Consider the following 17,028-nt stretch of genomic DNA (forward strand, 5'->3'; position numbering starts at 1 on the left):
TGAACAAAATATCCCCTCACTCTTACACCACTTCACCCCCCCCCCCCCCCGACAGCTCAATTCTTACCTAATTTTAACCCCTCTGAACAAACTACCCCCTCACTCATACACCACTTTACCCCCGTGGCAGCTCAACTCTTACCTTACTTTACCCTCTCTGAACAAAATTTCCCCTCACTCTTACACCACTTCATCCCCCCCTGGCAGCTCAACTCTTACCTAATTGTACCTCCTCTGAACAAACTACCCCCTCACTCTTAAACCACTTTACCCCTTTTGGCAGCTCAACTCTTACTTCATCTTACCCCCCTCTGAACAAAATACCCCCTCATTCTAACACCATTTTATCCCCTTTGGCAGCCCAACATCAATTTACCCCTTTGAACAAATTACCCCCCCCCCCCGCCACTCATACTCCACTTTACCCCCCTTGGCAGCCCAACTCTTTCTTCAATTTACCCTCTCTGAACAAATTGTCCCTCACTCTTACACCATTTTATCGCCTTTGGCAGCTGAACTCTTTCATCATTTTCCCCCTGAACAAATTACCGCTCTCTTTTACAACCCTTTACCCCCTTTGGCAGCTCAACTCTTACTTCATCTTACCCCCCTCTGAACAAAATACCCCCTCATTCTAACACCATTTTATCCCCTTTGGCAGCCCAACATCATTTTACCCCTTTAAACAAATTACCCCCCCCCCCCTCCCCCCCACTCATACACCACTTTACCCCTATTGGCAGCTCAACTCTTACCTTATTTTACCCTCTCTGAACAAAATATCCCCTCACTCTTACACCACTTCACCCCCCCCCCCCCCCCGACAGCTCAATTCTTACCTAATTTTAACCCCTCTGAACAAACTACCCCCTCACTCATACACCACTTTACCCCCGTGGCAGCTCAACTCTTATCTTACTTTACCCTCTCTGAACAAAATATCCCCTCACTCTTACACCACTTCATCCCCCCCTGGTAGCTCAACTCTTACCTAATTGTACCTCCTCTGAACAAACTACCCCCTCACTCTTAAACCACTTTAGCCCCATTGGCAGCCCAACTCTTACATCATTTTACCCCCTCTGAACAATTGCCCCCTCACTCTTACACCATTTTATCCCCTTTGGCAGCTGAACTCTTTCATCAATTTCCCCCCTGAACAAATTACCGCCCACTCTTACACCCCTTTACCCCCTTGGCAGCTCAACTCTTACTTCATCTTACCCCCTCTGAACAAAGTACCCCCTCACTCCAGCACCATTTAATCTTCTTTGGCACCTGAAATTTCTCATCATTTTACCCCCTGAACAAATTAACCCCACTCTTACACCACTTTAGCCGCCTTGACAGCTCAACTAATTCCTAATTTTACCCCCTCTGAACAAACTACCCCCTCACTCATACACCACTTTACTCCCCTTGGAAGCTCAACTCTTACCTCCTTTTACCCTCTCTGAACAAACTATCCCCTCATTCTTACATCAATTTACCCCCTTGGCAGCCCAACTCTTACATCATTTTACCACCTCTGAACAAATTACCCCCTCACTCTTAAACCACTTTACCCCCGTCAGCAGCCCAGCTCTTACCTAATTTTACCCCCTCTGAACAAGTACTCCCTCACACTTACATCATTTTACCCCCCTTGGCAGCCCAACTCTTACATCATTTTACCACCTCTGAACAAATTACCCCCTCACTCTTACATCATTTTATCCCCTATGGCAGCCCAATTCTTACATCATTTTACCACCTCTGAACAAATTACCCCCTCACTCTTAAACCACTTTACCCCCGTCGGCAGCCCAGCTCTTACCTAATTTTACCCCCTCTGAACAAGTACTCCCTCACACTTACATCATTTTACCCCCCTGGCAGCTCAACTCTTACCTCATTTTACCACCTCTTACAAAATACACTCTCACTTTAACAACCATTTTATCCCCCTTGGCAGCTCAAATCTTAATTCATTTCACCCCCTCTCAACAAATTATCCCTTTGGTCTTACACTTTTTTACACCCCTGGCAGCCCGGCTCTTAAATCCTTATACCCCCTCTGAAAAATAGCCCTCAATCTTACACCTTTTTATTCCTCATGGCAGCTCAACTTTTAATTCATTTTACCCCTCTGAACAAATTACCACCTCACTCTAACACCATTTTATCCTCTTTGGCAGCCCAACATCATTTTACTCCCTCTGAACAAATTAACACCCCCGCAACTCATACACCACTTTACCCCCCTTGGCAGCCCAACTCTTTCTTCAAATTACTCCCTCTGAACAAATTACTCCCTCAATCTAACACCACATTAACCCCCTTGGCAATCCAACTCTTACATCATTTTACCCCATCTGAACAAATTGCCCCCTCACTCTTACACCATTTCACTTTTTTCCTCCCATTGCAAGCCATTGCAGCCCAATCTTAAAAGGCAATTTTAGTCAGGGTTGGTAATTCCTCAAAAGTCCTTCAATTGCAGCCCATTGCAGCCCACTTTTACATGAAAACTTTAACAGGCGAGGTATTTCCTCAAAAGTCCTCCCATTGAAGCTCTCTCTTACATGGCAATTTTACTCAGGGGGTGGGGGGTAGTTCCTCAAAATTCTTCCCATTGCTGCCCATTGCCGCTAACTCCTAAATGTTATTTTTAGTCACTGGAGGTAATTCCTCAAAATCCTCTCATTGAAGCTCACCGCAGCCATTTCTTACCTGGCAATTTTAGTCAGGGAAGGTAATTCCTCAAAAGTCCTCCCATTGCAACCGATTGCAGCCCACTCTTACATGGCATTTTTATTCAGGGGCTAATTCCTCAAAAGTCCTCCCATTGATGCCCATTGCAGCCCTCTCATACATGGCAAATTTATTCAGGGTGTAATTCCTCAAAAGTCCCCTCATTGCAGCCCATTGCAGCACACTCTTAAATGGCATTTTTAGTCAGGGGGTAATTCCTCAAAAATACTCGCCTTGCAGCCCATTTCAGCCACTCTTACCTGGCAATTTGAGTCAGGGGAACAATTCCTCAAACAGCCTCCCACTGCAGCTCATTGTAGCCCACTCTTACAGGGCAATTTTAGTCAGGGGTTAATTCCTCAAAAGTCCCTCCCATTGCAGCGCATTGCAGCCAACTCTTACACGACATTTTTAGTCAGGTGGGGGTGGGTAATTCCTCAAAAGTCCTCCCATTGCAGCCCACTCTTACATGGCAATTTTAGTCACTGGGGTAAGGCCTCAAAAGTCCTCCCATTGCAGCCCATTGCAGCCCACTCTTACGTTGCAATTTTAGTCAGGGGGTAATTCTTCAAAAGTCCTCCCATTGGAGCCCAACTCTTACATCAATTTACCACCCATTGAAAAATTACCCCCCCCCCCCACTCTTAAAACAAAATGGGAGGATTTAAGGGAGGACATTCGACCCGGGTCCTTATCCAGTTTTATCCTTATCTATCTAATTTGTCACCACAGAAACAATGAATGGTTCCTTATCCTAGAAAAGTATAAATCATCGTTAAAAGTGTGTTGTTTGAAATATATCCTGTTTCGAGCCCCCGTGATGTTTGGCTACAGGTACAAATTATGCGTTCTTATCTAGCACGTTGTATTGTAAAAAAAGTACTCAAGCATGCGAGCAAAAAAAATATATGCCCCCAAATCTTTTGGGCTGCAAAACAAGATAGTTCTCTCATTTGTTTCCACACTTGAAGCAAACTATTTTTGAGTGAATTGCGTGAACTCGTTTCGCTGAACATCGCACTCAGCCTTGTCAAGTGAGTCTGACATTGTTTGATAAAATAGATTTCCCTCAATGAACTATAAAATAGAAAGTTCAAAGTTTAAATTCATGAAATTTTTTATTAAAATGAGAATGAAAGTGAAAGTATTATTACACGATGGTGGGTACATAATTCCTGAGTGCGTATGAGGGAACCCAGTATGCTTTCTTTCCATACAATTCCGGGTTAAAAAATTGGATTCTATGGAAACCATTTCGAACAATTTTTCCCATAATTGTTGATATCCTCACAAAGCGCTCTTTCACTTTGCAACCTCTTTCATCACACTCAGTTGCACATAAGTCTGAAATTGATTTGCTAGTTGCGGCCAGGATTAGTTCGTTTTCATGAGGTATATTTTCAAACATAAACCGACAATCCGCGAAAGTTGAAGTAGGTTGAAAATGCCATAACACGTAATCGGGCCAGTCTAATGAGAATACATATTCAGATACAAACTGATTATCAACACTTTTCATTTCGTATGTGTACTTGAGGAAATTTGAAGTGTATGTTCCAATACTGACTTCTGATTTTGCTATCATCGAGTAGTCGATCAATGTTTCAATTAGCAATCGTTTCGCATAGCGGGACTGCAAACAATTCGTCTCGTTACAGATTTTCGATGATAGAGAAAAGATGTTTGTTTGTCTTGATGAGTTTATTTTCTAAAAATTAACAGCTGAATTTTTTAATTATTAGATATAAATTTTGTCTCACAATATTCTTCCGTTAAAAAATATTGTGGAGACATATGTTTTATATTTTTGCCTCGTTCTTACTAAAACCTTACAAAGTTGTCAAAAGGGTTTACAAGAATAGTATTTATCTTTTACAAACTTGAAAAATTTTTGTACGATGGTTACTATATCATGCATGAAACCGAAAGACGAAAAAGACTAAGTACACTTCAGCTGGAAAAAAAATTACACGACCTTACATGATAACTAACAGTCTGAATCAATCAGTGCCATGTTAGTTCTCCATCTTGTTATTTTAAGTAACTCAACTGACGATGAATAATTTATAGCATGACTTTTTTACTGGAATAATCAAGCGTAAGCAGGTTTAAAAACTAGAAAACTAACAATCGGTCTCCAAAAAAAACTTATACTCTACAAAAAAACTAGAAAAAATAGAACATAAAAAATTATCTCTAAGGAACGATATTTCTTTCTAGGCATTGTTTACACCAAAGTTAAATACTACATTTGATTATAGAAGCGTTTGCGCTTAATTTTTTTAACCTTTCTAGTTCTAGCACAATGTATTTGACAAAAAATGTCAAAAACATTAACTTAAGCCAGTGGTTACACTTTCCATAATTTTTGACAGTAAAAAAATGTAGTCCAACTATTTTCAGTCTTGAATTTGCTGTTAAAAATGTCTGCTTTGAAGTGACAATGTGTAAAGTATTATGCTCATTTAGCTTTAGTGAGTATCATGTAAGGAAACCGGAAAACTATTTAAATTGAGGCTTGACAGAATTTGAGCTCAAATCGAGGTTCTTATTATATATCAATCCACATTGTGATAGAATTTTTGGTTTCCAAATTGTTTAAATAATATTTGAATAGAAGGGCAAAAAATTATTTTACCTAGAGTGACACCCTGATAAGAACAAATGTATTTGAGAGATTAAAAAGTGGTGTACTTAGCTCCACGCATATTTACCAAAAAACTCGGTTAATTATGCCAAGGCATTCATTGTCGAAAAAAGCTTTTAATGCCAGCGTTGGCTCGTCAAACGAAGTTTTTTCAAACAATGGGAAAAACATCAGTCGGCTGATGATTATATGGGTATTTTTTGTCCGACAAAAAATATTTCAATGAAAACTAATTCATAGAGATTGCAAGAATTCATAACAGCAGTTTTAAATTAATTTTAAAATGCTCTTTGTAATGAAATGGAAAGAGAAACTGCTTGCCGATGTTTTCCGTTCTTAAAAATGGATTATCGAACAAACACTTTGATTCAATTATTTAATTCAATGATTTTACTCAGCTAGTTGTTTTTTTTCACACTATATTTTCTTTCGACTGACTGTCTATTTTGTTTTGTGGGGAACAAATGCGCAATATTTGTGTATATTGTGGTCATTTGCTGGTAACATTAATTCTCCATTTCAAACTATTACAATGTCTAAATTGGTTTTAAAAAACCTTAACCACTGTAAAATCTCGTGCGTGCTGAACATAGTCCGGCTTACTTTTTAAATTCTCGTTTTGCTTTCCAAAGAGAAATTTCTTAGACCAGAAGAACAGTTCTGTCTTTTTTTCGAGAAAAAAAGTTCGAAAAATTTGAAATTCATAGTTTTCAGCTTTTGTGCCGGGTTCTCCTCGCAAGTAATTTCTGTGCACCTGTAGGTGTTTTGAAAAGCTCCAAAATTGACCTTTTTATTGATTTAAGCAAATTGTATTTGTTTTGGAAACTTTAGCAACAATTTATCTGATTAGCATAATCGTGCTACTATAAACTGCAACAAAATTAAAACATATCAGCAAAAATTTATAAGCCAAGAAACATAAGAAAGGGGTTGCCTAACGTTCTAGAGGTAACTAGGCATAAAAAATATCAAACAATTTCTTGGCTGGCTGTAATTTTGGTTGCTCACCAAATTTTCTTGTTTTGTTGTCATTTTGATTTATAAAAAATAATATTTTGACGCCTATATGTTTTTGCTCTATATTTAATTTTTTTCTGGTACAAAAAATATTAATTTCTCCTCCTTTTTGGTATTTTCATTCGTCAGTATTTCTACTGTTTCTACTATTTTTAGTCGACAGTGATTTAAATTTATTTGTTTTTTGATTCAAACTGTCGGCGTACAAAACCATCAAAAAAAACCAAGGGAATCTTTGTAAATCCTCACTTTTGATAGGCAAACAACTTACGCAACACAGAATTGCAGCAATTTAGTTTTGATCACGGTTCGTTTCAAAAAAGGTTTCAATGTTTGTCAACAATTTAGGGAAATTATCTTCGATCTAATTTTTCGATTGAGTAGAAAAAAGGAAATGCGAAATTTGTGTATTTCAAGCAGAACATAATGCGTCTATTCCATTTATCAATAAAGGTGCATAAATATATTGAATAATTTACTCGAGAAGTCAATGATTTCAGATCGAAAATAAAAATTCAGAAAAAATGGAATAGTAAGACAACGAATGCAAACATTAGTCGAATGAAAACATTAATAACAAAAAAACTTGAGAAGCCCGTTAATCAAAAAACTCAATGCTAATTTTGATGAAAAAAAACTTGTTTGCAATGAAAGACATAACAAATTTGTTTAAAAAATTGGTACGATACATGTCAAGGTAATTGTATCAGTAACGTTTAGATTGGGACATTTGTGGCTGAAAAAATTTTGTCAGCAAAAAATAAAAGATGTCAGATCTGATGAGAAAATTTATAATAGCAACACTCCAATCGTAATTCGTTTTTGTTGGAAAATTTTTTGAGGATTTAAAGTGCTTTTCATTATTGGCTTGATATAAATATTTCAAAACTTTCTCAAGAGTTGTAGTGATCGATTTTTGGGTTAGCAACAAAACGTTTTAAGGGATAACAATAGTTGGCTTAGGATTAAAATGCAAATCTGTTCTCACACAAAAATCATTGAAAATGGTATCCTTACCCAGGTCGAGGTTTTGTCAAATCATAATGTAAGATTAGCGGTGACTAGAGGTTGAAAAAGCGCCCGCATCTTTTAGCGTTGAATGCGATGAAAGCGGTGAATTTTTGCAAGATTTGCAGTTTTTAGCGGTGAAAATTTTTTTTTCACCGCATTCACCGGATTTCTTACAAAAAAGAAACTGCCGTACACGGGTTTGAACCACTCACCTCCTGTATGTCACCAATTTTAGTCCACTCCGCAATCTATCACTTACTTCAATGATGTTTCCTGTGAATTTAAGATAAGCGTTGAAATTAGCTGTGAATGTTTAGTAGGTTTGCAAATTTAGCGGTGAAAATTTTTTTTCACCGCATTTTGCGGCTGAAAAAACTTTTTTTCACCGCATTCTGATGGTAGCAGTGAAAAATTTTCTTTCACCACTTAAGCGGTGAAAAAAAATTTTACCAGTCAAAATTTTTTTCACTGCTTTCATCGCATTCAGCGCAAATCTTACATTTTTACTAAAATTTACCGCAAATTTTGCATCTTTTAGCGATTTTTAGCGGTGACACCTCAACGCGGGTATTGCTAACGTGTTCATCAATACGTTCCTGAAATTTATGCACATTGGCACTTGAATCAGTTGCAATCCAGACATTTTGACGCTGAGTCTGTCGACATATTTGGTGATCGTAAATCTTGCACACACTATTCAATGTCTCATGATATAGACTTGGAGATCTGATTATGGCTTCATTCCATTTATCAGTGCTTCTGATGTGAATCCCTGCGTACGGTTGGCGCTTTGATACAAACTTGGACCGTCTTCCAGCTTTCGTTATGTTTCTTTCAATTGCCGTAGAAAACTTTAAACACAGGAATCTTTTCGGAAAAATCTTTATTTTTGTATAATTTTAAATGTTACTTCTTTGAGAAAGAGCTACTTATTTCAGAAAGAGGCTTGAAAGTACAAGATTTTGACAGAGTTGTCTGCTTTTCGCTTTTAAATTTGACACTAGTATCTTTAAATGCTTTCGAGGTTTGTGAAATAGAATCATCTTTTGGAGAAACGTCTCCAACCTTTTGCGCTGAGTAATCAGGTTATTTTTTTGTTTTCTGTATTAAATTTTGAAAAGTTGTGCTAAGATTCATAGATTCTCATCAATTTTGTCTCATTTTCATGAGCTTGACAGTGTTAATCACAAAATTTCATGTGTCAATCACAAAAAGTTTTATGAGAGTTCATTTGTCATAGCATATCTAATCGTATAAATAAATCAAAATGACTGATAAAATAATACCTTGAACACATGTTTCATCAAAACTCCGATATACCACGCTTGCATATCTTCAACACAATACTCTAATTGTTCCTTAACTGTGGGGGGAATTTGAAGTAATCCATATTTGGATAAAAGAGGAGGACGTTTCTTCCCGTCCAGAAATGGGAACCGATTCACTCTATACGCATTCGGACATTGCTGAAGAGATGTGAAATAATAATTGATGTTCCCCCTGTCGTATGAGAATACTGAGTCGTCTATAAGACATGTTTGGTTGCTTTGAATTGCCAGCGAAATGCAATCACATATTCGATGCATAATACTTCCAAATCCAATTCCGTTAAAGTCATCTCTCACATGGTAAACTTCACTGACTTGATCACAAATATTTCCTATGGATAGCAAAACAGAATATTAGATGGATCCTCGGCAAAATGAAGACATTTTTTTAAAAATCAAGGAGGTTAGAAATTGATTTCAATATTTCGATAACTTACAATTATTATTGTTCCGATCGCCACTTTAGTGGAGAGGGAGGATCTATATACTCGAATGGTTTTTTTTTGTTCAGTCAATTTTGGACGATCGATAAATTCATCGTAGAGATTTGTGAGTGGTATCAACAGAAAGCACGTACAACCTGAAACATGGAACTAAAAAGATTTTTCGAACTTCGTTTTTTACGGGGAGTTATCGAGGTCTAAAATTTTGTAAATTGTCGACAGTTTTTATTCACATTTTCCGTAATTTCTTGCTAAAATGTGGCTCAATTTTGCTAATATTTTTAAAATAAGTTAAAATTTTTAACGTTAAGTTGATGTTACCGTTAGAGGTAGAAAAGGGTTGCTAAATTGTTTGATTCGAGCTTTTTTGGCTAAAAATTTGGATAATTTTTTTTAAAATTCAGACATTTTTCATCAAAATTGCACAAAATACTCTTTTTTGGTTCACTTTGTTCAAGTTTGTCAAATTTCAAAATTGGAGACCTAAAAACCAAAAGAGATCTAGTTGAAAAGCGCCGCCCAATAAAATTCTGATGGAATTAATGTTTTGGCGTTTTTTGCAAACTTAACTCGATAGTTATACAAAATGCATCATTGTTTTTTGAAGTAATTCACATAACAATCGGGCTACTTCACAAACTCTTGAAACATTTTTGTATTTGTTGGACGCGCACAAAAATCAGGGATAGTTTTGAGTTTATCGTGGTTTCTTACTATCTGAAGTCTTTTAATTTTTTTTGTTGCTACCTTTTTTTCAAAAAAATTTTTGTTTTTTGTTCCTTTAACGTTGATTACTGGCAAATTTTTGAACTCACGGCTTCGTTATTGACAGCGCCCATTTACATAAAATTGAGTTCAATTGTGGATATAGTATGCTTTCGGAGAACCTAATGGTTTTCATTTTTTTGAGGAACAATCTTAGTGAACTAGTTGTAAACTGAGTTCTTGGGTTTTGCCTCCGATTGTTTTGCAGTCTGATTACTAACTCTAACAAATCAAAGATCCAAATGATTTCTTCATGAGGTGTAGTTGAACTTCTGCAATGCTTTCGGCCGTTATCTAATGTCTCTTATGACAGTGAGTATATTTGTTTTAAGATAGTTTCAGTAATTGTTTGAAATTTTTAAACTTTTTTATCTCCGTTCGGCCAACTAAATTTTTTATCTCAGTGCTGTCAACTAAGAGTGTAATCTGAATAAAAACGGGTCAAATTATTTTTTCATATGAGATACAATTTAATCTCTGTGTCATATTTTTTTAAAAAATGGCTACTTGTGTTTGCTACTAAGAGTTTTCATACAAAAAAAAGTGATTTTTCTGATAATTGCCCATTTTTGCTGTTCTTTTTGTTTCTTTGTTAATTGTCACCAAATATAACAAACTAATTGAAAAAACGTTATATAATTCATAACTGAAAAATTTTATTGTTTTCATAGCTTATGGTTCAAGGGCTGCGACACCGTTCTCTTTCAGATTTTGATATACTTTTTTATATTTTGCCCTGTATTTATTGTTAATTTTGTGTTGTCGTATGCCAAATATTGTCTAACAAACAATCTCAATAGCCAAATATTAATATGAATTAACTTAATGACTGATATCAGTACAGAGCTAATAGTTTTATTGACTTCAAGAAAGTAAAATTATTCTTCAACATATCATTTTTTGTACTAATTTTGTTCTTTTTTCGTCTTTAGCAATGTTGTATCGTTTTCGTAAATGAGCGACAATATTGAGAGGTCTCGTTAACTTTTTGTTGAACCAAAAAAAATTTCAGTTGGTTGCACGTTTTGACTGATGTCTTTAGGGATTAGACAATTTGTTTCAGAAGAATTTTGTGATTTTCAGATACCCTTCAATTTTTGTGGTTTTTTTCGTCATCTTGAGATAGTCGTTTTACGAAAGATTTTATGGTGTTGAAAGGAGACTCTATTGAAGATTTTATTTTCATAGTTTATATCATAGTTTATCATAGTTTATAAATTTAATGGCTTCAACATAGTGGTTTCGTAAATTTGTTTGTTAATTTTTTATTTCTGATTCAACATTATTTTATAATTTTGTGACTTAGCTTCACTAATATAAAGCGGAATTAGCTTTCAAAGAAGTTTTTTCGTTTTAGCCTGTATTTTTCTTTATTCTTTTGTATTTGTCGTTCTTTTTGTAGTCGTATGACATATCTTGGATAATGAAAGGTCTCAATCACTCCCTATGGATGTATAAATGTATAAATGAATCTTTCTATGATTTCTGTTGATACGTAATGTTTCCAATCAATTTGCAGTAATTTAATTCTTCTCAAAAAATCAACATTTTAATAATCTTTGCCCTTTTGCTCATTTCTTGTTGACTTTTTACCAACTCGCATTGAGGAAACGTCCCAAATTTTTTGCAATTAAGTACAAATTAATCTTTTTTAGTATAAGTTGTATTTGATGGCTTTTTGATTGGGTTATTAATGGTTTTTAAAAAATGGACAACAAGTTGCTGGTCGTAACTAATATTTGATTATTTGATTTTATCGCTGTCTTTTCTGGTAGTCATATTAATGACAGGTCTCATCGGCCCTCTAATTTAGCTTGGTTTTTTCATTTAGTAGTTTATTGAACAATATGTTACTTTTTTAAATCTCTTTCTCATCTGGTAGACAATTAGGAGAAAATTGTAGGCAAGTGGGGTCGTAATTTTATGTGCGAACGCACATTACCGAGCCTCCTTGCTTTGATTTGCTAATTAAATAATTGAAAACCTAGCCTGAAGACCCAGATTTATATGCCTTCTCAAATAAAATCCACTCGAGTGGAAACTTTCTACCTCTGATCCATAACAATAGAAGCTTTCGTAGACCAAAAGAAAGCTAGAAAAGCCAAAAGTCTAACGAAAGTGCATCGCACAAGAGGATGCCAACGCAAATAATGATACATTATTGGGCTGCAAAGGAAGAAATTCTGAGGAATCAACACCACCCCCCCCCCCCATATACGCACATACACACACACACACACACACACACACACACACACACACACACACACACACACACACACACACACACACACACACACACACACACGCACGCACGCACACACGCACACACACACACACACACACACACACTTAATGACCAAAACTGTTGAAGAAAGAGTGCGCTCCAATGGGAGAACCATTGAGTAATTGCTCCCTGCAGCATTGCAGCCCCTCTTACATCATTCTACCAAATAGTTTTCACCAAAAATTACATACCTTTCTGCACCTGATAAATTCGACCTGTTATTGTTTTTTCTTGGTTTTGCATTTTTTGCTGACAACCGGCGCGATGCTGCGATGATACAACAATGTACTCTTCCTTCAGCTTTTTATAAAAACTTTTGAAGTGATCCAAGAATTCGTCTAGTTCCTCTTCCTTCAACTGTCGTTCCTTTCTCAAAGATTTTTCGAGAACCCTGTTTAAATTTCGGCTAACTGCAGTAAAGTTCTGTAAAAGGTCGTCGTTTAATTTCAATAAATTTTGCTGAAGGGCCAGAAATTGAATAGCCAGTTTGAAATATGCCAGTTTATACTGAATTGACAGTTCAAACGTTGATAAAACGTAAACGAAGCTGCTCGCAATTTTTTTCATCCTGCTAAATTCGATAAAGAGCAGTTTGTTATTTGATGGAACCAATTGAACCAAATCTCTCTGATCTAATTTTTTGTGTGTACCGATAGTGAACAATGAATTGTCGCCAAAGAATCCGAATAGAAAAATGTAAAGAGAGCAAAAAACGGTCAAGTATTCAAAACAGTTGGAAGAGCTTATATAGTTTGCCATATTTTTTTGGGCAAAATAATAAACATACTTTGTACGAACTTCGAGGGTGACCCATAAAGAGACTCTGTATTGACGTATTAAAAGAAATATGTTTCATAAATTTACCCTTGATAAGAGCCTGTATTGAGCAATGAAACGATTTTTTTTTAATGTGATGGTCTTTGATATGACCATGACTCGACCCATGAAAATTATGTGCTCGACCTTTTTCATCTATGAAACCACTGGGTTTATAAGTATGCGCTCGACCATGTAATTTCGGTCGAAATCATCCTACCTAGACTCAAGTAATCTTTTCATAAAGTCTATATCTCGACGAGTCTGATAATGTTAATTAAAACGGTTATACACCATTTTGTACAACTATTAGTTTAATGCAAAGATCAGCTGCAAAAATAGGGATAATATTAACTTTAAAAATAATGTTTCAAAAATTGATTGAAAGTAGATTGAAAGCGTTGATTTTTTTCCCAAAGTGCTTTTAAACATGAAAATTTGGATATGAAGATGATTTAATGCAGCTTGGTATATGGTTGAAACTTTCTGAAACTGTTCAGTGCATATTTCGATATTGAGCTATATTTCATCTATTTGTTCCTGTGGTACTATCTGAGGATTAAACGTTACTTGATTTCAGATAACTATTCAGCCAACAATACTAGAAATCAGATATGAAAGGCGCAGAGCCGAATGGGAAAAATTAGAATCAGAGCCGACTTCTTAATTCTAATCGGCCATGTAATCTGATTGGTTTATATTAAGCTACAACAAATGTAAGAAACGGCAAATTAATCAGTTGTTGTCTCTTGCTTCTCTATGGTGTGCGTTCGGATTGTGCTCCACTCGGCCTCTCCATGACCAAACACCCCCTGGTAGGGGAGGGAGGGTGATGCGGGTTGTTGTGGTCACGGATAGAACTTTGTTACGCTATTTTGTTATTATTTTTCCACGAATAATTGTCTCTAAAGTAATCAGCTTAATATCAACCAATTATAGCACGGGAAATATTCGGTTTTAAATCTCATTTTATTGCACTCTGCACTGCTCGCGTTCGGTTGTGTCGGCGTCCTTTTCATGTGAAATATTAATTGTTTCTTCAATCTTTTTTTTCTATTTGCCGCGACTAATGTAATTAGAACCGTTTGAAAATGTGTTACGAGCACTTAAATCTTATTTTTGACAATATTTGATTACAACTCTCTAATATTGTTGATAGATATATCGGCATAGTTCGTACGAAAGTTGCGCTGTCTTAAGGAGGAAGGCTACATAGCTATATTCGAACAAAACCTGTGCCGCAAAAAGCAAATACAAACAGTTCAAGAGTTATGATAGTTTTAAATTAAACTGGGGCCCCTTGACTAAAACGCAGCCACAAAAGATTTTCTATTTTTTTGTAAGTGAAAGAAATAGTGTACTTTTTTGAAACGTAAAAACATTGGTGTAGCTATACTAATGAACAGAAATGTTCTTGTTTATAGCAGCAAAAACATTGAAGCAAAGTTTTTTGTTTGGATCAGCTCATCATCCCATAAATTTAAACTCAATTTTTTTGGAAAAGACTTCCAATACGCTCCTGGATTGGTTTTTGATATTAAAAAAAACAGAGAAAAAAGATCTTCCAATATTGCGTTTAGGATGTTGTATATCATCTTACGGTTGGCTCATTATTACTGTTATCAAACTCTGTCTCATTAAAAGGTTTCTACATATATCAGCCAATTTTTGCTACAAACTTTTTTTAAGTTCAGTTCTTGGGAGCCCCAAAAATTGCCTTTATACCATTAATTTATGTCTTCATAACGGCTTCGGGAACTATACAGTAGGAGAATTGTAAATATCGCCGACTTTTTGATAGCTTCTGATAAAATTGACCCAATACTGCAGAGATAACTAAACTATGGAAACTACCTCAATGTTTCAATTGAAACCAAATTTTTGAAGAAAGACTGGAAAGTTCTTAAGCTCGTAAACTAATGGCTACACGAAAACGAAATCACGAAACCTTCCATGTGTCATTAATGTTTCATCTTGAACACGTTCAGACAGTTTTTCTAGGGTCTAAAAATTTTTTGATATTACCAAAAAAAAATTGTGGGCCACAAATTGAAGTTGAAACCAAAAAATCAGCTCGAATTTCAAGCGGGGGAAACTAAAACTGGGTTTTCTGCAAATTATATGAAGTGGAATCGAAACATCCAAATTTGACATCTAAATTTGGATGTTTCGCTCCCGAATTTTGTGCATCTAAATAGAAAATGCACATACAAATTTGACAGAAAATATCGAGATCTTCATACGGGGTTGGAGAAAACGCAAAACTATACTGAGTAGGCCTAAAAATACCATGCAGATAGGACAAACCCGTTGAAGATATTTTTAAAGATTATCGAAAATTTCAGCAACCATAAGAATTTCAGCCATAAGAATATTTTTTTTCTTTTTGTTTGTGAAATTTTGATCAGTTGAAAATGTTAACCTTAAAACATGGCACGAAATCAAACAATACAAAATAGCACGTTCTTAGAAAAGTTGTCCTCAAATAAAAAAAAATTAAAAAAAAATAATCATTGTGGATCATTTAGATAGAATTAGTTGGATAAAATTATATAGCTGGAAAAAGATAAAATTGCTTGTGAATAATTTTGAACAAAGTTTTGTGTCAGATTTGGAAATGTTAGCAGCAGTTTTGGTGTTAGAAAATCTAGCTAGTGATAAATCAGAAAACAATCTTATCAAAGTTGTCTAGCTGCATTAAACTAGAAAAATTACGTTTCGGGATTTAATAACTCGAGCTGAAATATTTACAGGAAATTAGCGTTATCCAGCGTTGATTTTATTTGCTTTAAAAACCGTCGAAATTCGGCCAATGTTATTCCATTAGACAAGAATGGCAAATTAATGAAATATTGGCTTGGAATGGAAACAAAAACATAAGCAAACAGTGAAGTTATCAGAAATATTTATTCTCATTAAAATCAGAAATATTTATTCTCATAAAATTGTACACCTAGGTTTTTTACTAACTATTTTTAAGAGAAAACACTGCCACTGGAATGGTCGATTTTCATTGCTTTGTGTAATTTTCAAATTTAATTCAAATGTAAGAATATTGTTAACTGCAAATTTCTGACATATATAATATATGCCATGAGAATAATAGGTGAGAATACGTCTTGTGTTATATGCACAGATTTTGAGACGTCTATTTAACGTCTTAAGAATAAAAATTAAAGAGAGGTTTCAAAACAGCTTTTGGTTTTCATGAGTTAACTGGAGCGTATCGAAAAACAAAGAAAAATGGCTATTCATATAATATAAAACAGTATTCTTTCCATTTTTTGATTCTGGATACAGGTGTTAAAATAGTACATGTTTAATCTCATAGCCGAAATAGGAGAATGCAGGTGCACGTTAAAATTTCGCAGGATTTTTTAATCGGCATGAATTTTTTGTTTAATATCACCGGGATACAATTCCCGCTAGGCCTGAAAAAAACGAACGCTTACTTACTAACGGAATAATAGAGAACAGATAAGTGCTTAGAGCCTTGTGCTCCAAGATTAATCTGAAGAAAAACCATCGAAATTTGAATATTGTTTTCTTTACATAATGGTATGCATCAAAATAGAAGAAATATTATGGACAAAAACTTTTCACAAAATTAAGTTTACCACTAACATTTTGATCGGGCGCTTTCACTATATTCGACCTTGCTATTAGGAGAGAATTGCATTCAATTTATTTCTATTTTAACAGCGCTTAAGCTAATGATCTCTTTAAACAAAGTTGTGTGATTGTGAGATTGTAAGAGACTTCCCCAAATTTGGATTCGTCCTAACTGTTGCTCACGTAAATCATACTAAATCTAATTATCTGCATTTTTTGCGTATTATTTTCTCAGTTTTCAGGTTGAACTTGAAGTAGAGATTCATTAATAACGTTCAATTCCTTTGACTTGTCTTTTGCACCATCAAAATTCTTTCTTTTTCCAGACAAATATTGCTCATGTAATAAATTATCATATTTTTAGTCGCT

The 17,028-nt window shown here is 35.3% G+C and overlaps 1 protein-coding gene across 1 annotated transcript; it reads right to left on the reverse strand.

The window, feature by feature from the left end:
• Positions 1-3,883: 3,883 nt before the first annotated feature.
• On the reverse strand, positions 3,884-13,041 carry LOC142345061 (uncharacterized). The gene is made up of 4 exons (XM_075397142.1): positions 12,423-13,041; positions 8,695-9,068; positions 7,987-8,259; positions 3,884-4,366 (listed from the first exon to the last, which is right to left on the reverse strand). Exons 1-4 carry the CDS (start codon positions 12,988-12,990, stop codon positions 3,884-3,886), a joined length of 1,698 nt encoding a protein of 565 aa, XP_075253257.1. The 5' UTR covers positions 12,991-13,041.
• Between the last annotated feature and the right edge of the window lie 3,987 nt (positions 13,042-17,028).

This window comes from Convolutriloba macropyga, chromosome 8 (genome assembly GCF_964194025.1).
Source record: "Convolutriloba macropyga chromosome 8, txConMacr16.3, whole genome shotgun sequence".
NCBI lineage: Eukaryota > Metazoa > Xenacoelomorpha > Acoela > Convolutidae > Convolutriloba > Convolutriloba macropyga.